The sequence below is a fragment of the Marmota monax genome, unplaced genomic scaffold (assembly GCF_021218885.2).
Source record: "Marmota monax isolate L192 unplaced genomic scaffold, Marmota_monax_Labrador192_F-V1.1 WCK01_AAM20220418_F8-fsc00071, whole genome shotgun sequence".
Lineage (NCBI taxonomy): Eukaryota > Metazoa > Chordata > Mammalia > Rodentia > Sciuridae > Marmota > Marmota monax.
Genome location: NW_026695217.1, coordinates 6,441,473 through 6,463,439, shown reverse-complemented (window position 1 = coordinate 6,463,439; position 21,967 = coordinate 6,441,473). Strand labels below are relative to the sequence as shown.

Here is a 21,967-nt window from a genome sequence, read left to right as displayed (position 1 = left end):
TTCACATTATGTGAGATTGGACAAATAACTCTCAGTACATTTTTTAGTGCTGCAACTGAGCCAATGCAGTGATAAAAGTGCCATGTTCAAGAAACTGACAACCACACCTAATTTCCACCTAGACTACACAGAATCATTTCCAGTACTGCAACTGACATCATCAAATATTTTGCTTATAGCAAAATGAAACATTTCCTTCTCTTAATTGTTTTTTCCTAATCCCACCAAAATATAAACAAACTTCACCCACATTATGTCAAAGCTCTATAGAATTCGGACATCTCCAAAGACATTTTACTAGAGGTTTATTCTCATCTTTGAGGTTGTTTAAGAATAAGACTTACTATTATTTAATAAGTAATGCTAGAATAATTGGCTATCCATTAAAAACTAATGTTCAATCATTATTTTAGAATGTTTGAAAAATTGTGAGGAAAATAAAAAGCTATTTGTAAAACAAAAATAAAACTATGAGGAAGCTGAAAAACATATTACCAAACAGATCTGTAACACTGATAAAGGCCATTTTTTAAATTTTTATTTGTAGATGACACAATACCTTTATTTTATTTGTTTATTTTTATGTGGTGCTGGGGATTGAACCCAGTGCCTCATGCATGCTAGGCATGCGCTTTACCACTGAGCCACAACCCCAGTCCCTAAAGGCCTTTCTTAAACAAACCTCAGAACTAAAACTACAAGGGAAAAGGTGACCACACAAAAACTATGAAAATTTAAAGCAGAAATCAAAACAGCAGAAGAAAAATATTTGCAATGAAAGGAGCAAAATGTTAATATCTAGAATATCTGAAGAACTCACATCCTAAAAATAATAAGAAAAAATAAACCATCCCAAGAGGAAAAGGGAGAATGGGAAGGACAAGCAATTCACAATAGAGAAAACAAATAAAATGATGTTCCTTACAAACACATTATGAGAAGATGTTCAGTTTCATTAGTATTCATGGGAGAGGCATTAAAATGTCAAAATTGACAAAAAATTTTAAAAGACAAATATGAAAAGGACTGGGAAAACAGGTATACGCAGCATATCATACACTGTTCATGGGAGTCTTCTAAGAATGTAGTTTTCACTACTGAAGTTTTTAAAAGGACAGTCCTTTCAAACTATTTCTATTTCTCAGTGCACACACTAGAGAAATATTATACATACAAAAGACAAATACACATACGAAATATATTCTACCCAACATTTACTCTAAGAGCAAGAAGACTGGCAAATGGTAAGAGAAAATAAACTATAGTGCATGAACTACTATGAAATACAATAGAAGAAACTCCTGTTAAACAACAATGTGAATATCTAACACTACTAAACTCCATACTTACAAATGGTTACGATGAAGAAAACTCTATAAGATATACTTTAAAGTAAAAACTAAATAGAAACCCATTGCATAATATATGCATTAAATAATTTCAAATTGTTGTGTGTGTGTGTGCGTGTGTGTGTGTGTGTATATATATATATATACATCTTGTAAAAACGTTTTTCCATATTTCACCACATGATTGTCAGTTTTATGAGCTTTTTTTTTATTTACAAAAAAATTGGGTGTGACTATCATGTAAAGCTTTCTTAAGAAACTTATTTATTTATTCTAATTTGTTATACATGACAGCAGAATGCATTTCAATTCATAGTACACATATAAAGCACAATTTTTCATGTCTCTGGTTGTTCCATTATGTAAACCTTTTTCTTTTCAGTAGTGTAATTACTTAAAAATCATTTAATACTACACTGTCTTTGGTGCAAGATTAGGATGCATGGAATACTACTGAATATACATTAATGTGGTGGCATGATTATGCAGTGAAATAAGGTAAATTATCTAGAAAGATAATCAATAACACTATTTTAAGATTAGTTTTACCATATAATTAAAAACATATCATCAAAAGAAAAATTATTCTCTTACCTACAGTGTACCAACTTGCATCTGTTAATTTATTGATAACTGCTTCTTGATACACACCATCAAGATTCTTCACTTCCACAATAGCTCCTACCTAAAATATTTTTAAAATGTTAGAAAAACTTTCTAAAGATAAATAAACTAAACCATGGTTTCCTTTTTTTTTTTTTAAATGAGTGCACAGTGGTAAAGAATAAAATGACTACTGAACTTGATTTGTGTTAAGATACCAGCAATTTCACCCACCAATAGGTTTGTAACATCAATGAAATGTTGACATAGCAGAAAAACATACTTGAACAACTAAGTATTATTACAAAAACAGTTTTGGACTGACATTGTGCCTCAGTGGTAGAGCACTTGCCTAATACATGTGAGGCACTAGGTTCTATCCTCTGCACCACGTAAAAAAATAAATAAAATAATTTTTTTTAAAAAAACAGTTCTATTCTTATATCCTCTTAGTTGTGGGAACCACAAATGATCTCTTTTAAGAACCACTGCATATGATATTGACAATTGAAAAAATAGCTCTGAGGTTCCTAAAGGGATAGTATGTTCCGCTAATGAGAGCAATTTATTTTCCATCTGATCATTAAATGCTGATAATTATATGATCTTTATAGAGTGATAATAAAAATAAACTTGTTCAAAGAGACTGTTAACCCCCAACTATGCCCAAGAAAGAAAAGAGAACTCTGAGGAATTCACAGGACTTTGATTAAATGATTACGATCAGTAAACACCATTGTTATTTTTTATTTGTTAAATGGCCTAGGAATTATTTCCATATAAGCTCATTACTGAAAATGTGTTGATATCAAATGACCATCATTTTTGGTAGACTTATTTCTTTATCCAAATGCTGACACTCTACTAGGTGATAGAAAGTTATAAAGGACATTAAGGAACAATCAAACTCTAGAGAAAAAACAACAAAAACCAAAACCACAGGTAAGAAAAGCAATTCAGCCAGGTGTGGTGGCACATGCCTATAATCCCAGTAGCTGGGGAGGCTGAGGCAGGAGGATCACAAGTTCAAGTTCAGCGTTAGCAAATGAATGAGGGTCTAAGCAACATAGTGTGACCCTGTCTCAAACTGAAAAATAAAAAGGGGTGGGGAGGCAGCACAGTAGTAAAAGGTCCCTGTGTTCAATACCCATTAACCCTGCCTCCTAAAAAAGAAAAGTATTTTAATAATCTTGAGACCAAAATGTGGTATGTTTGCGTACGTCAAACTCAAAATAGTCTTAAGTCCTAATCACAAACAAAGGAAATTTTAATGTAGGAAAACTAAATGAACAAAATAAATCAACTATACCACTCTCAAGGAAGCTGGGGGTCAAAGCAGAGAAGATGGCTTAAAGCTACAAAATAGCTGCCTTTTCAATTCCTGTACAACAGAACTTCATAGTTAACACCTGTGTGTCTATGCCAAGCCAACAGGACAGTCAAGCAATGAAGAGCCATGCTCCTGTGCTTATGAGCCAAACACAAACACAGCATGGATATGTATGTGTACTAAAGGTACAGAAGGGAAAGTTTTTTGATGATCGGCTAAGACCCTATAGAACTTTGGTACAGCCATTACTGACTGAGACTGTGGCCTAATTATTTCACCTCCCTTCAGTTTCCGCTTCCCTAAAAAGCTGTTATGATAAATAATATGTGCAAAAAGACTTAGCACAGTACTAGCCCATACTGGTGGGTAAAGAAATGGTGGCTTAATGTCACACTACAAAAGTACATGTTTTTGGTCTTTTGTCCCTGCAAGAAATAAACATGTATATGAATATTCAAGATGACACCTGTAAAATAGAAATGACTGGAAATAAATTTTTACAAGGCAAGAGTAAAACCAAAACAAAACAACCACCACCAAACTTAAGGAGTTTTAATCCTGCACAGTACCTACTATATATGCAAAATATTAATGCCCTGGGGGTTGAATTAAGTCTTAAAATTGAAAAACTATAAAACACATCTATTTCTGTCTCAAAATTACAGCTTCAACAGTTAAGAGATTTTTTTCTTATATCTACAAATATATTTCTTCAATACTCTTAACATTTCTTAATTCTCCTAGCCAGGCCAATGACCATTTTCAGACATTTCAAAGGGCCCAAGATCACAAAGTGGCTCCTCACATGTTCCAGGCTTGCTCACTGGCACAAAGTAGAGTAACATTTATTTTACGGGTCAATGAGGAAAAAGTGAAAGCAAAGAAATAAAATTCCATAGCTTTTAGTAGGAACATGCTCATTATTTACAGCTGCCTAGTGACTCTTAGACTTCATTTTCCAGCAGGTACTCCAAAGAATTAAGAGCTCTGAGTTCTAGTGTTTAAGTTTCTCATGCAAAATGTTCATCAATGATCTCTAGTTCATCATCTCTCCATCATGGAAAAGTCCATCATCCTGGAGAATGAAAGCACTCAATGCCTTCTGGACATTCATATTTCATTTATGAACACACTATTAGTTTTTACTGACATATTAGCTATTTTTTAATGTTAAAGCTATTTTTTTCTACTACTCAATTTTTAGATAAAAGTATATATTTTATTAATTATAAAACAAAGTGAACTAAAAGAAAAAGATCACATATTTCTGTTTTCCAATCACAGAACTGATAATGAATAAATCAATTACCTTCAGTGGGCCCTTTATATGGTCATCCTGAACTTCCACTGTTGAAGAATCATGTCTAAAGGTCACCTAGAAATTATAAATTTAATTAGCCAACAACAATAACAACAAAAATCAAGCAACATAATCTTATATTTACATTAATTGTTCGTTTCTGTTATAAGAAGTACAAACTAACAATTGCCTAATTTAAATGAGATCCCAAATCCTAAATGGATTAACTGAAAAATCTTTTGACAGCTGGGCACAGTGGTCCATGCCTGTAATCTAGTAACTTGGGAAGCTGAGGTAGGAGAATGGCAAGTTTGAGGCCAGCCTGGGCAACTTAGCAACACCCTGTCTCAAAATAAAAAAGGCTAGAAATATAGCTCGCTCCATGGTCAAGGACCCCTATACCACAAAAATTAACTAATTAATTAAAATAAAAAATAAATCTGAAAGACAGCATAGAGACCTTCAGTTATTAGAGGTTATATAATTTTGTGAAGGCTTAGCTTAATAATAAATGGTAGCCACAAGCATTTACTGAGAGCTAAGCATCACACTCAAGGGGATGTAGCTCAGTAGTAGAACATTCGCCTAGCAAGCATGCAATCCTGGGTTCAATCTCAATACTGCCAAAATCAATCAATCATCAATCAATCAATCTCCAAAACAACCCTTTTAGGTAGGTCTGAGTATTTCCAGTCTGTAGATAACAAAACTCAGGACTAGTCCAAGCTCATAACTAGTACATGGTGGCACTAAAGTTCAATGAGCTCCAGAACTTTACTGTACTTTATGTCAGTACTACAGAAATCAGAAAACAGAAAACCAGACATGAACACACTAAGTTAAACAAAAGGATTCAAGTTTGAATATTTAAATTAAAGGGTTTGTGTTGGAATATTTAATTAGCTAGTGAAAAACATGATAGTTTCCACTGTTCAGTACAGAAAAACTTGTTTTTTCTTACACAAGGCAAAACAGTTCTTAAAAGGATTGAACCATCATTATGTTCTTATCAGATTTATGTGATTATCAAACCAGCTATGAAAGGAGATGCCTAGTGGCATCCCAGGCATTTCTGTGTCACTAAGCATCACCACTTTACTTAAATCATCTTCATAGGTATCTGTATGTATTCTTCACTTAAACCATAAGCCCCTGGCAGATGGGAGGTCTTAACACTAGAGTTTTGTTCCTTTTATTTAGATCAAGAAATGGCAGGAATGCTAGATGTCATCTTAGCTAGGATGCAAGTTGGGGGTAAAATCTAGACAATAATTCTTGGGCCAAAGCACAGGTCCTGGAATAACAAGGTTCCTGCCCCCAGAGCATGTTTCTTCTAACAGAGTTGTTGTGTGTCCCCAGCTCTCCACCAGAAGGGAGGACCTTTGTCTAATTCACAGGAAGGTGTTATATGTGCTAAAAGCAGCTCCAGAAAAAGTGAGAAAATTGGCAAGTGTTTTTCTCTTCAACTCTAGTATAGTGCTGGGAAAAACGGAGTGTTTAGGGAATACCAGTGTGTGAAGTCCAAAGAAGAAACATCAGTACCCCCATAAAACCACATTATAAGTGAACTGTCAGATGCAGACTGGAAAGAAGAGGCACCTGGGGGCCAAGATTAGCATCTTACAGGTCTATAGCTAATTCTAAGGCTTTTTCAAATGGTTCTTAGTCAAGAGCATAATGAGTGAGGAACCCAAGCATGCAACATGGGAAAAGCTACAGAGGAGAATCAGATATTCTCCACAGGAAGCAAAACACCTCTGCAGCCAATGGTTGACATATCTGCTCATCTAGATGATAAATCTCTGGAGGACAGAGTTCAAGTCTCATTCTTGTATCCCCACACACTCCTTCCCACTAAGTTTCATAAATATGGTTTACTAATCAATATATTATAATAAATGAATAAATATCGACATTCAAATATTTTACTTGTCTTGTATTTTTCAAAAACACAGACATATTTTTGTTATTAAATATAGGTGGCCCGTGTATTATTCTTTCTCTTTTTCTCCTTTCTTTGTGGTGCTGCAGACTGAATCCATGGCCTCACTTAGGGTAGGTGAATACACTACCACTGAGCTATACTCTTGTTTGTTTTTAGGGTGAAAAAATGTGGCTATATTCCTCAGACTGGTCTCCAAACTCCTAAATGTGATTTTGCCTCCTTCTCTTGGAGTAGCTAGAACTATAGGCAAACACTACTATACCAGGATCATGATCATTTATTAAAATAAAAGCAATTACATTTCTTTTTGTCTGATATTTGAGAGAAAACTCATGTAACTTTAGATTTTTCAAAAAAGGCAGAAGATAAAGAATCATCAACCAAATGAATCTTATCTCATCATTAAGATACTATCAATTATGAGTCACAACCGAAGCTCATGGTTAAAATTGGCAAACTGTTTTGCTATAATGGCCTTGGGGAAATAAATCACCATCCTCTGTGATCCTCAATTTTCCTATAATAAAATTAAGATGACTTCCCAGCACTAAAACACTAACATTACATACAATAACAAATCCATTGTAAAATATCAACTATGAAATCTAACTTTATTCTAACTGCAATGTTTTATAATAATGCTTATTTGGGGCTTTTACAACCATTACTCCAAGAAACTCATTTGGCAGAAAAATAACTCTTAGGTATACTTACCCAACAAGAGTTTAAATATCAATACTGAACATATAACTTACAAATACTACAATTACTTTACCTTGACTTTGACAAGTCTTTTTGCTGTCTTGATCTTTGCTTCACAAAAGGCTCCTCTGTATTTAGCACTCACATCAGTGCCCACTGTCAAATAGGGAGGCTCATCAAGGGCCTAAACATGCAAAGAAATATAATTAGACTCAAATTGCCAAGTTCCTTTCCAAAAATCAAAATAGTGAATCCAATCCTTTTATAGCTATTAAGCTAACAGAATTATATTTTACTATACATCTATAAAATAAAAATAATAAAATATGTACCATAAAACCTACTTAAATATATTAAATATCTATCATGTAAAATAGAAGAGCTTTTCTTTCCTATTGAACACATATAGTCCCTGATATGAACTAGCTCACTTACAAGGTATATCCTTCCATTTCCACCTCCAGTCATTTATTTACTCACTAAAACACTGATTTGTTATGTGATTAAAGAGAAGGATCCATTTGCTAGATGGCAGATCCTTGAACCTCAAAATCTGAAAAATATATATATATCTTCTAATATTTCAGGCTATATCTGAAGATTCAACCCAAATTCAGAATAGCTGTTATATGTACACACAACGTAAGGTAAAACAGTATAAAAGGAAAGGAAAATAAATGTATTCAAACTACTGATGGAAGCTATAAGAAAATCCAATCTGAGACATTTCCAATAAACTGTTGTCAAACATCTCAAATGCATTCATATAGGTTCAAACTATTTACTCTTATATTTCCTCATTTGTGATTGTGTTTATAATAGCCCTAATCTAATTACTTTTACCTTTTACAATCAGAGAAATTTCTGCAGAGGACCCATTTATTTCTAAGGAGTTCTGCTTGAATAAACCAATTCCATAGCCAAAGGATGATTATGTAAACGGTTTTTGCCAAAGTGTTTTACAAGAAATATAATATCTTAAGAAGCTCCATCAAAAAAGAAAAGGAGGGGCTGGGGTTGTTGCTCAGTGGTAGAGTACTTGCCTAGCAATATGTGAGGCAATGAGTTTGATTCTTACCCCAGGCCCAAAGTAATAGAGCTAGCTGGCCCACCATGAACTGAAGTCTCTGAAACCAAAACCAAAGTAAATTTTTCTTTCTAAGTTGTTTTCCCCAGATATTTTGTCACAGCAACAAAAAGCTGACTAACACAATGAACTAAAAATAAAGTAAAATAGATCTGTATGATTTCACATTTCCCTTGCCACCGGCCCCCCTCCTTTAATGCTGATCCTGGTGGTGCACCTGTAATCCCAGCTACACAGGAGGCTAAGGCAGGAGGATCTGATGTTCAAGCCCAACATGGGCAACTTAGGCAAGACTCTGTCTTAAAGTAAAATAAAAAGGAATGAAAAGAGGCTCTGTGCTTGCCTAGTACCTAGGAAGCATTGGGTTCAATCCCCGGCACTATGTACATGTACACACACACACACACCCAAAAAAAAATTTCAAGAAGCAACATCTCAATTTAAATGACTATTCACACCATAAATTATGCAAATTCAAAGTTAAATCACTTTCTTCAGTTTTTTTCAAATAATGTCAATAATCCTGAGAATTCAGTGTTTCTCAGTACTAAATCTAATGAGAAAAAAAACACAGGATAACTGGTAATGTGTATTCCTTTAAAATGTTATATATTTTTCCCCTGTAGAAATATGGAAATAACCAAGGACACATTATATTATGTATGGGGAAAAGAGTTTATCTAATAATAAAAACAACTGTTAAGAGGGATTAAGGGAATAGAACAAGGGAATGTTTTAGCTTTTTGTCCCTGTGACCACAATAGACAAAAACAACTTAAGAGGTAGAAAAGTTTACTTTGGCTCACGGTTTCAGAGGTTCAGTCCATGATCGACCAAATCCTTAGCTTTGGGCCCAAGATGAGACACAACAGCAAGGTGGAAGGGGCATGGAGGAGAAAAGCAGCTCAGTTCCTAACAGCCAGGAAGCAGAAGGATAGTAAAGGAGGTGCCAGGGGCAAAATACAAACCTCAAAGGCAGGTCCCTAATGATTTACTTCCTCCAGCCACATCGACTTGCCTACAGTTACCACCCATTCAATTCATTCAACTGGATTAATCCATTGATTAGATTACATCTCTAATAATTTCATCTCTGAACTAATTACATTCTTATCACACAGGAGATTTTGGGGAACACTTCACATCCAAACAAAAACAAGGGAAGAGAAAAAAGGTTTTATTCAAACAAAGTCCACTTCTAAGGAAAGGTTAATTTTTTTTTAACAACTTGACTGCATTCTTTGTTTTTAAAAATGTACACTGAGGAATGTTACAAACATAATACCAAAGAAGACAGAACCAGGTACAGTGGCGCATGCCTGTAATCTCTTTGGCTCAGGAGGCAGAGGCAGAAGGATCACAAGTTCAAAGCCAGCTTCAGCAACTTAGCGAGGTGGTAAGCAATCTAATGAGATCCTGTCTCAAAATAAAAAATAAAAAGGGCTATGGATGTGACTCAGTGGCTAAAGATCCTTGGGTTCAATTCCCAGTACTAATAAAAAGAAAGAAGTCAGACTACTATAATAAATCCTGCATGTAACCATAATTATTAACCCATACAACTGTCTCATCAACCCTCCCCTTTTAATTATCCCTCGATCCTGATAATCCTGAAGGAAATTCCAGATATTGTATTACTTCATCAGGACAACAAAAAAATTATTATTTGCAGTGACTGGGACTGAATTTTACTGAGTTTTGTTATTAATATTTTTCTATACCCTACATTTTATTGATGCAACTATATTAATAAAAGACAGTTACAAAATAGTAATTAAAAGTACAAGCACTAGTGTTGGGGATACAGCTCAGTCATAGAACCTGTACTTAGCATGTGCAAGGCCCTGGGTTCAAGCCCTAGCATCAAAAAACAAACACAATAACACAACAACAAAGGGTACAGACTCCTGAATTAGATGCTTAAATTCTACCACTTATTTAGTTGTCTGACTTGGGCTAGGACTCTTGTGCCTCAGGATACAGTAACAGTTTATGATATCACAGGGATGAGGAAAAAGATTTCATACCTACAGTGTTTAGTACAGAGCTCAACATATAGCACCAATTAAAGGCTATTGTTAGGACTTAATAATGTGAGGAGAAACTGAGTTTAAAAAAGTTTAATGCCTCTGCAAAAGGATTTAAGTCACTACAAATTCCCAAATACACAAGATGCCTTGTTGGGCGGGGGGGATCTGAATGGGGGCAAGGCCCTTTAACATACTGACTCCCTCATTCAATTCATATGTGAAGCAAGCACACTGAATGCTAGTAGCAGCAAGAGGTGTTATGGCTTTGCGTTTCTGCTCCATAACGAAGTATATCATTCCCTGAGTATGACAGAAAGACAACCAAGACTTATACACCTATTTCCAGGCTAATGTACTTTGGTCTAAAGTAGAGATGTACAAAGAATTATACCCGGGTTAACTAAGATTTCTTTGACCAACACCAGCCCTGATACATATACATACATATCTACACAGCCATACCTTCTCTTTTTGCTGTTTCTCTGATTTTGGTTAATAATATGGACCATCTCAAAGGCTCAAATAAGATGTATTTGTGTAACTCGACCATAACAAAAAAGAAATTAAACTACTAAACTATCATCTCTTTGTTGAGCAAACAAAACAGTTTTCTAGTTGTCAAGGAAACAGCTACCTCACAGCACTGCTTAACAATTATTTTTCTAGTCAATCTACCAAATGTCCTATCTGGCACCTAAAAATCACTGCTGCATTCCATAAGACCACTTAAAGGCATAAGCAATTTTCAATTAGAAATTGGTGGAAAAAGTCTTTGAAGATGTCACTATGCCAAGGAAGCATGTAAGTATACAAATGAATCAACAGCAATTTCTCATATGCCTCTGAACTGCAGTATACCAAATATATAAAATAAGTTTTAGATGATAGTTAAAATCAATTCTTCAAATACCTGGTTAACAATGAAACAGCCCAGAAAACACTCAGTTATTCAAGACTGAATCTTTAAAAAGCAAAACACGCTACATGAAACTTTACTGATCTAGTTTCTTAAAAAGAGTACGACATTCAAACTGGTTACAATGCCAATACAGCTGGGAGAATCAGAAAACAAAAAAAAATTAAATTTGATACTAAAAATATACATTAATAAATAAACTTAAACTCAGAGTGACAACAAATCTATGAAAACAACCTATGTTATATATGACAATCTCAGAGAGGTGTTAAAACAAGAATGGATATAATTTCAACAGATGAATGCATGAAATTCCACATATATATCAAAGACTATCATTTTTAAACTAACCTTTAAATGTACATTTTTTAGGACATGCATTAAGAAAATAAATCACATAATCTAATTTTAAAATCATCTCCTCACTTTCATTTTACTAAGAACATGGATTATGAAAAGATACAGGTTGGGCTGGGGTTGTAGCTCAGCTATAGAGCGCTCGTCTAGAAAGTGTGAGGCCCTGGGTTTGATCCTCAGCACCACATAAAAATAAATATATAAAGGTATTGTGTCCAACTACAACTAAAAAATGAATATTAAAAAAAGGAAGGAAGGAAGGAAGGAAGGAAGGAAGGAAGGATTACAGGTTGGGAAAGCACAAGGAGGTAGAGAGAACAGATACTGAGTATAAAAAGCAATGAGGATGAATTTAGGGAAAGCCACATGGAGGCACAGTCCCAATCTTCAGGTAAGGATATGGTAGGAGGAGCTCCACAGGGACAGAGGAGTTGAGCAACATGGCTGGAACATGTGTTACACTTACCAAATAAGTAAACTGACTGAATGAATAAGTAAATACACTGAGGATAATGTGGACCATGTTTCTCATTGCCAAAAAAGTTAAAAAGGAGAAAATGGACATGGTATAAATAAGTCAAAATAACGGACTGAAATTCGGAATATGGTTTAAGTGGTCTAGGAATGTGGCTCAGTAGCACACTAGCCTGGCATGCACAAGGACCTGGGTTCAATTCCTAGCAGTGTGGGGGTGTATGATACACACATACACTCTCTCTCTCTCTCTCTCTCACACACACACACACACGATTTGGATTCATGGTTGTGAAATACATATATACACACCACAAAGTATAGGTTTGTGTGTACCTATGCATGTACCTACGTACAACCTTATATTTTCCCAAGTCTGTCCACGAAGGCCTAAGAATGTGCAAGTGACAGACAAGAGGAGAGGTGTTATGGGGGAAAGACTGAAGCATGGCAATAGCCCAGATCTTGATTTCTAAATCCTCCATTATAAGAAACCATTGGGCTAGGGTTGTGGCTCAGCAGTAGAATGTCACCTAGCAAATGTGAGGCTCTGTGTTCGATCCTCAACACCACATAAAAATAAATAATTAAAGGTATTATGACCAACTGCAACTAAAAAATAAATATTAAAAAAAAAAGAATGAAAGAAACTATGGATCCTTAGAAAATGGCTGATTTCAAGGTTGGGCAGGGAATGTATAAGAAGAATCTGAAACATTTTGTGCCAGAAAGTAAGAAAATGCTTAATAAATGATGGGAACATTCGAAAAGGACACACAGGAGGAATCTTGAAGGAGATCCTATCAATCAAATAGGGGAAACTCTGAACATCAAAATAAATATTAGATTGGGCATGGTGGCACATGCTGTAATCCCAGAGGCTCAGAAGGCTGAGGCAGGAAGATTCCAAGTACAAAACCAGCCTCAACAACATAGCAAGGCCCTAAGCAACTTAGCAAAACCCTGTAACAAAATAAAAAAGTGTTCGGCATTAAAAAAAAAAAAATGAAAATACAGCATTTGCCAGCAAATGGATGGAAAGGAAAAATATCATGCTAAGTGAAATAAGCCAAACTCAAGAAACTCAAAGGTTGAATGTTTTCTCTCAAATGTAGAAGCTAGAGTAAAATAAAGGAAAGGAGGAGGGAAGAATAGGATAACATAAAATAAAGGTAAGGTCAGTAATGTAGAAGCATGAGATCAAGAAACAAGAGTAGAGTGACGAGTAAGGGGAAGCAATGCAGAATGAATTCTTAGAAAATCATGTTGTATGCATACATAAATATACAACAGGGAATCTCACCTTTATGCATACATAGAAAGAATAATCAAATATAAATGGCAACAGATAAGGGAAAGGATGTCTAACAGAAAAGAAGAAAGAGAATGGGAGGAGGGAGGGAGAACAGGAGGGGAAAAGGGAGGGATCCTAAGCTGAAATCGAATTCCATGCATGTATGAGTTTCTCAGGATGAACCCAACTACTATATATACATAAAGGTCTAATAAAAATAATAAATAAATGCCCAGCCGGGGAGAAACTGAAAAAAGAGAGACTGGGGATGTGGCTCGGTGATTAAGTGCGCCTTGATTCAATCCCTGGTACCAAAATAAATAAATAGATAGATAGATTAGATAGATAGATAGATAGATAGATAGATAGACAGATATTAACTATCAATTTTCTTGTCAGGGCTGTATATGCATGCCAAACAGATACACTTACCATCTGTGTGTTCTACTATAATTTGATTATATAGATTTTTAAAATGATAAAATATAATGCATTAAATCTGGAATCCATGAGTCCATATTTACATAAATGAATGAACATATGAATGAATGAATTTTTAAGATGCACTAAATAAAGAGCCAGACATGGTGGAACACACCTGTATGTAATCCCAGGGACCTGGAAGGTTGAGTCAGGAGCATACCAAAAGGACTGAGGATATAGCTCAGTGGTAAAACACCCATGGATTCAATACCCAGAACAACAACAACAAAAAAAAAAAAGCAGAAAAGAAACTTATCTGCCGCAGTCTGGCTGGGCACAGTTCACAAGCCACTTATCAAGCAGAAACAGCCCAATGAGCATCACCGAAGAGGAGCCAATCAGCTGGCAGCTAGAAGTTTGCTGGGCCGCTGTAAGCCAATCATCAGCTGGCAGCTGGAAGTTTGCTGGGGCCCCTTCGGCTGTGGCTCTCAACATCTCCCCCTCTGTTTAAACAACAGCATGTGGCTTAAGGACCGTGCCTGCCTTAGGTTGTCCAATACTACATATGGTCCTTACCCGTCATCGGATGAGCTGACCTCAAGGCGTCAGCCTCCTGTCTTAGGTTGGTACCACTGCAATTGGCTCTTACCCATCATTCACTACATGTATGGTCCAGCATACAGCCACACCTGTGGATAGGTCTTTGTATCAGCGGGGTGGGGGGGTGGGGGGGTGAGGTTCTTTGCCTCACCTCTGTTGGCCCCCAAATTTTAGCTGAACCACCATCACAAGCAGAAGGGAGGAGGATACACCAAGCCAATTGACAGCTCCTTTTGGAAAAATTGTACCACCGATGACTCCATCAGCAAAAATACCCCAACACTACCACAAGTCACTGCACCAACAGATAGTTCACAATGCATACAAGTGAGTTCACAATGCATACAAGTGATACATAGTCCAGGCAAGTTCTGCAAGCAGTTCAGTGATAGCTATTGCAGAAGCTGTAGATTGGTTTTATCTTTGTCTTCACCAGCACTGGGATGAAGATAGGAATTCTGGCAATAATGGCTAAAGAAAAAATCATGTAACATTCCAGAAGGCACTAAAAGAAAACAATTTTCTGAACAATTTACATTATCTTGAACAGAATTATTAAATATAATGAAAAGGAAAGGTGAAAGTAAACAAACAGATCTGTTAACCTCCTTTTTTGTTCACATATTAAAACAATCCTCAACAGCTGTTTACCCAATTTAAATTAAACCAATTAAATCACGTGAATAAAAAAAAATATTTGGATCCATTTTTCATGCACGCTCATCATATATGATATATGGACATATGTACATACAAACATACAACACAAAACACAAGTGTGCACACATATTATAATACATAAAACACATAACATAATAGTAAAGGCCTTATAACTTTTTACAGGTGAAATCTCCATTGCAATGTTTAAAGACTCTATAGTCAAAAAATAGAACTGATCAGCAAAACATTAACCTAGGTCTGTAGGAGCTCAAAAATCAAAATAGAACTTCATGATGTGGGAAAGGACCATATGTAGTATTGGACAACCTAAGGCAGGCACAGTCCCTAAGCCACATGCTTGTTGTTTAAACAGAGAGGGGGAGATGTTGAGAGCCACAGCCGAAGGGGCCCCAGCAAACTTCTAGCTGCCAGCTGATTGGCTCCTCTGATGCTCATTGGGCTGTTTCCCCGCCCTTTCAGACCATGGAGCTGCTCATTGGGGGACTTTTTTTGGCTCCACCCACGTGACACAGCCAACGGGCCACAAGAGCAGGAGGAGTGGGGGAGTTGAGAGGCTTGTGGGAAGCCGGTGGTGGCATTTGGGCACTGAAGGAATTCCCAAAAAAAGTCGCCCAATGAGCAGCTCCGTGGTGTGAAAGAGCGGGGAAACAGCCCAATGAGCATCACCGCAAAGGAGCCAATCAGCTGGCAGCTAGAAGTTTGCTGGGGCCCCTTCGGCTGTGGCTCTCAACACTTATCCTTTTAATAAAAAGGTTAACACAAGAGGAATAACTAGAACAGAGAATCACTGTTTGGCAACCATCATAAAGGAATTGACTTAGAAAGTTGTCAAGAGATACTAGCTGATGGATAGGTAGAAGGTCTGATGAACAGGATATTGGCTTAATACTAGAATACCACTCAGAGGTGGAGGATGTGAAACACTGAGAATAAAAGTATATTCTTTCTGCCAAAATTGACCTTAGTGATGAGAAAAACTGGGTGGACCAGGTTGAAAGTTATCCTACAGAATATAAGATTTCTATTTCTTATAATTTAAATAAAATTTGGGGAAAGTTTTAGATTGAAATAGTCTGGAAAGACAAGACAACTAAATACAACCTGTGTTCCTGAGTAGAGCATGGACCATAAAAGAAAGACATTATTTGGAGTAGTTGATGAACTCTGAATGGGCCTGGAAAGGATAGGTACTGTACCAATGCTGATTTAGTGGTTTAGAATGTTGAGTGCAGGGTAAGTAAGAGAATGTTCTTTTTTGAGAGTTACACTCTGGGGTATTTATGGGTGACAGGACAGAGAAAGAGAAAGATCAGATACAGAGTAAATGAAGTGCAAGATAACAATTGACTAATCTGGTAAAAGGAACTATGTGAATTCTTAGTTCTATAAGAATTATAGAATATATAATTGAAATTATATATCTATCTTTATAAACTGGGGATTGAAACCAGAGGTGCTTTACAACTGAGCTACATTCCCACTCCTTTTCTTTTTATTTTTTTATTTTAAGACAGGGTCTCAAGAAATTGTTGAGGATTTCAGTAAGTTGATAAGGCTGGCCTTGAACTTGATTCTCCTGCCTCTACCTCCTAAAGCTACTGGAGCTACAGATATGCACCACCACACCTGGAGAAAATATACTATTTTTAAAAGTAGCATATATTCATGATGGGATTGTAGCTCAGTGATAAAGCACTCACCCAGCATGTATGAGGCACTAGGTTCTATCCTCAGCACCACATAAAAATAAATAGTCATTGTGTCCATCTACAACTAAAGAAAAATATTTTTTTTTAAAAGTAGTATATAGGGCTGGGGTTGTGGCTCAAGTGTTAGAGCGCTCGCCTAGCATGCATAAGGCACTGGGCTCCACCCTCAGCACCACAATAAAAAAAAATTAAAAATAAAGATATTGTGTCCACCTAAAACTAAAAAATTAAGTAAATAAATAAAGAGTAGTATGTATTCATTGGGCACTTACTATCTTTTTCTATGAATTATCTACTTATGTTTTTACTTTTTACCTCTTTTCAAGTTACTCATTTTTTTTTAAACTTGACTGTGAAAAAGTTATATACTGAATTTAAAAACCCTCCCCAAAGCACAATCTTATCTCAGGATACTACCTCTATTTCTTAATACTCTTATTAAAATTTAAATTGCTTTCAAAGATAAAATCACAAAGTACCCTTTAGACCCACATCTATCAACCAGGGGATAAATCTGTATTTACAGATATTAACATGATTTTCTGCATAATCCTGGAAATTGAAATAGATACTCTAACTAGAATTTTCAGCAAAAAAGGTAAGAGAGGACACCAGATCTGACATTATTAAGTGCCCACTATATTTAAGACATTGCTCTGGAGCTCACCTGGTTCCATCTCCAGAACCCTTCCTCAAAAAAAAGACACTGTTCTAAGTGCAGAAAAGCAAAACAGCTATCTCACAAAATGCAAAGGTAGACAATTTACTTTGCCCTCAGAAAAAAAAAAATAATCATAATTTGTTACCTTATTAATGAGGTCAAAATCTCATTCAAATGCAAACACATCTTCATCTGAGTAACATAAATCTCAGAACATATTTAAACTGTAATAATCTAAAAGTCAGAGGAGCCTGGTGATGCAGATAGTTAAAAAGAAAGAATACAAAGAAAAACCATACCTGGCATTGCTATGATTTCTATCTAAAGAATGTGAGTAGTATCTAAGGTCATCAAATTAAAAGGCAATAAGTAGCTGGGCAGGGTGGCACACGCCTGCAATCCCTTCAGTTCAGGAGGCTGAGACAGGAGGATTGAAACTTCAAAGCCAGCCTCGGCACATGGTGGGGCGCTAAGCAACTCAAGGGTCTCTAAATAAAATACAAAATAGGGCTGGGGATGTGGCTCAGTGGTTGAGAGCCCCTCAGTTTCAATCCCTGTCAAGTGTGTGCGCGCACACACACACATACACACATACACACACACAAAAGGGAAATAAGTAAAACATTTTAAAATTTAACAAGTTGCTGAAGATGCATCTAAAGTACGCTTCTAAGAGTTTGACTGATCAATAAAATTCATTTAAAACCCCCAACAATCAAGGTTAGCCCTGTTGATTACTTGGAACAAGTAATCAATAGGAAACATTAATCTTTGATCACATGAAACTTTATCCACTGTATCTAGTGACTAAAAGAAATTGACCCACGAAGTATATAATAAATACTCTCAAGTCATACAATTCATTCTAATTTCAGAGCTTTTAAATACTACAATACTGAATTTGCCCCAAATATACAAACATTTTGAAAAGATGATCTTTCACAGTTAGTTTTATTAGGTGGTGGTAAAGATCCAATCCAGGAACTTACACGTGCTCTTCCACTGAACTACACCCTCAGTTCCTTCACATTGTATTTTAACCATAACTATTATCTAGACTGAACTACTCACAGCAGGAAAATAGTGTCTCATTCATCTTTGTATGCACTAGTCCTAAAACAGCATGTACATATTGAAAAAATTCAGAAAATATCTGTTAAACCAAAGATACTAGACACCATTTAAGCCCTACTAAATGTGATTTCATTGAAGCTGAAAATTACTTATATTTCAAAAATACCTTCTTTCGGGAGGTACCTTATACTGGGAAGTAAAAAAGCATAATCTCTAGAATCATAATATCTGGATTCAAACTCCAGGTCCATAATGCATGACTCTGGGGACATTAACTTATCTAAGTCTAGCTTCATATTTGTAAGGTAAACGTGATGACAGTAAAAATAAATATTTATTGATTCATTACATATTAAATATAAATTATGTACATGTTGAATAAAATATACAATAAACTTGTGACCTGTTACACATAAAATCCCATGTAAAATGCTTAATGTTGCATGGCATGTAATAAGCATTTAATAAATGTCAGCTGTAATTTGTTATTGTTGCCATTCTTCTTAAAGCAGTTTTTGTACTTAACAATCAGATGATGTAAAAATTAATGACAAAAGCAGCTCAAGAACAATTATTAGCAGGGCTGGGGTTATGGCTCAGTGGTAGAGCGCTCACCTAGCACATGTGAGGCACTGGATTTAATCCTCAGCACCACATAAAAATAAAAATAAGGGTCTTGTGTCCATCTACAACTAAAAACAATAATCAAAAAAATAGGTATTAATAGCTAAGCTATTAGTCTTATGAATATAATACAAGAGATAGGAATGATGTGAAGATTCACAAGTAGGAATTTCATTTGACTAGACCACGTGATTTTCCAAATATTTTGAAAAAATGTTTTATGGAATTTCAATTTCCTGGCAATTACATTTATGTATGGGTACTGGAATCAAAAAATATGATGCAAGTATGGTAGAAAACATGATCACCATTGTTTACATAAAACTGTTCTTAAAAAGCAATGCATTATCTATAATTCTAGCAATTCAAATGCCTAAAGCAAGAGGATTTCAAGTCTGAGGCCAGTCTCAGCAATTTAGTGAGGACCTAAGCAATTTAGCAAGGCCCTGTCTAAAAATTTTTTTAAATTAAGGGCAAAAGAGGGTTGTGAATGTACTGGGGATGTAGCTCAGTGGTAGGGTACCCATGGTTTCAACTCCCAGTATCTCCCTTCAAAAACTATAATTTCACTCCTACCCACTAGAGTGATGACAAGTTATTTTTAAGTAACCAAAAATTCATATAAATAAGGTTACCATATTCCACCTAACTTACATCATTAATTATAAACCACACCGCCATGAAAGAAAAAAGATGGCAATTAGACAATGGCATATTCTCAACTGACTGGTGGATGTATTCAGAAATATTACAATACAGATAAAGCATGTCTTAGACCCGATAATTCTTTATGCTTATAGCACAAAATATGCATAAAACTAACACAAATCTATAAATTAAATTCCACAAACCAATAAAGTCTATAAAACTCTACATGAATTCACTAAGATGGATGATATTCTGCTAAAACTACACATTCACAACATAAACATGATACAGACTACTTTGGACTACCAGGTTTTTTAAAACTGAGCACTGTGTAACCAATCAATTCTCCCACAACTTTCCTCTATTCAAAATAACACAAACCCTTACCAGGGAGATCAATATTGCTTCAAAAGGCAGGGATATATAAATTTATCACTTATTCCATCTCTGTTCTTTTCTAATTAAACTTACAACTAAAGAAACACTATTATTATCACCTCTGACTGAAAAACATAAAAAGCAGATGCAGAAACTGAAAAGGTAGTTCTATTATTCAGATGTAGATATTCCCAGAAAATGTTTATGTTGAATCATTTTATCTATGAGCTGAAATGGCAGAAAATGGAAGATAAACAAGGTAAGAATATGTATGTACCTTTTGAATTTACAGTTACATGTATTAGCCAATGAAATGATTTAAAAATTTTAAAGGGAACTTTGAGACTGGACCCAAGAGAATTTGAGGAGTTCAGTCTGATAAAGACTCTTACAGGAGTAATAGGATATAGAAACATGAGGACGGGATTTATGTGGAGAATACCCCCAGGTTATGACCCCAATATGCAACTATTAGTTAAGTCTCTTATTCTGTTTCTCCATCTTATAAAGAGGATAAACAATTCCATGAGCTGTTAAGTGCAGTTACAAAGTCTCTTATAAAAATCTAAAGAAAAATAGATCATTAACAAGAAATAATAAAAGAACAGTAATTGCTCCATAAATACCATTTAAGTGAATGAGTGAACATATCCAAACAATCAAATCAAAATTGACAATTATGTTCCTGGCTAGATGCCAAGATATATAAAAAGCTTTTTTATTTTCCTGTCTTAAAAATGTCATGATTTAATTGGGCAGGATGGTCCTCCCCCAAAATTAATGGGATGGAATTTTAACATTTGTTTAAATGTTTAAAGAAAAAAAGACAATTAATGAAAAACTCAGTTTGAAACCTCAAAATCATTTGATCAAAAATTTCAAAAGACTGCTAAAAATACAATTTTAGCTTTATACAAAAATAAATAAATAAACTCAAGTCTGTTCACCTATTATTACCTACTCTTTTCTCAAAGAACTACTTACTAATTGATGTATTTAAATACTAGATAAACATGGTGTGTGTTTGTGTGTGCACGCCACTATAACATAAAGCCAGATAACACAGTAAACTTTAAGAATGAAATAATATATAATATATACAGCTATGGTGGCACATGCCTATAATCCTAACTATTCAGGAGGCTGAGGCAGGAGGACTGCAAAGTTCAAGGCCAGCCTCTACAACTTAGTCTATTTCAAAATAAAAAAATATAAAATCACACTGGTGTTGAGCCATTAGATATTACTATTAAGTTGGAGCCAATATCAAATTTTAGAAATGAGTATTCCTCACTTCACTGAACACTAATTTAAGAAAATGGACTTAAGGTTTCATTAGTAATGGCAAATAGGAAGGGTCATGCTACATGCCAGGGTTTGTTTGTTGGTTGGTTGTTTTTTTTTAAGTTGTAGATGAACACAATACCTTTATTTATTTATTTTTACGTGGTGCTGAGGATCTAACCCAGTGCCTTACATGTGTTAGGCAAGTGCTCTACCACTGAGCCACAACCCCAGCCCTATGCCAGAGTTTTTAAAATGCATTCCAGGACACTTGAACTCATCCCTCCTTTCAGTAGACTTTGAAAAATAAACAGACTCAATCTATAAGCATTTTAATATGTTAGAATTAATAGGTTCCAATAAAATCTACTAGATTATTAGCTCCTTCATCATCAGACATGGGAGTTTTAAAAAACTATACCAATGAAATGAATTACTAGGTTGCTTGTCTACCTAGAGATCCCATATGAGTCAGAATATTTTTTAGAATTTCATTAG

The 21,967-nt window shown here is 35.3% G+C and overlaps 1 protein-coding gene and 1 non-coding gene across 6 annotated transcripts in view; both read right to left on the bottom strand.

Annotated features, from left to right (window-relative positions):
• Arid4b (AT-rich interaction domain 4B) overlaps positions 1 to 21,967 on the bottom strand; it is a 143,428-nt gene that overhangs the window by 72,646 nt on the left and 48,815 nt on the right. For all 5 annotated transcript variants that reach the window (XR_006849190.2, XM_046432017.2, XM_046432019.2 and 2 more), the window contains 3 exons: positions 7,303 to 7,413; positions 4,592 to 4,657; positions 1,944 to 2,034 (listed from right to left, as the gene is read on the bottom strand). Coding sequence is in view for 4 of the 5 variants with exons in the window: in XM_046432017.2 (XP_046287973.1) it covers positions 1,944 to 2,034; positions 4,592 to 4,657; positions 7,303 to 7,413 (268 nt within the window). In the remaining variant the exon portion in view is untranslated. The remainder of the gene's footprint in view (positions 1 to 1,943; positions 2,035 to 4,591; positions 4,658 to 7,302; positions 7,414 to 21,967) is intronic.
• Positions 583 to 655, bottom strand: Trnaa-agc (transfer RNA alanine (anticodon AGC)). Its single transcript has one exon. It is a non-coding gene; the product is annotated as a tRNA-Ala (tRNA).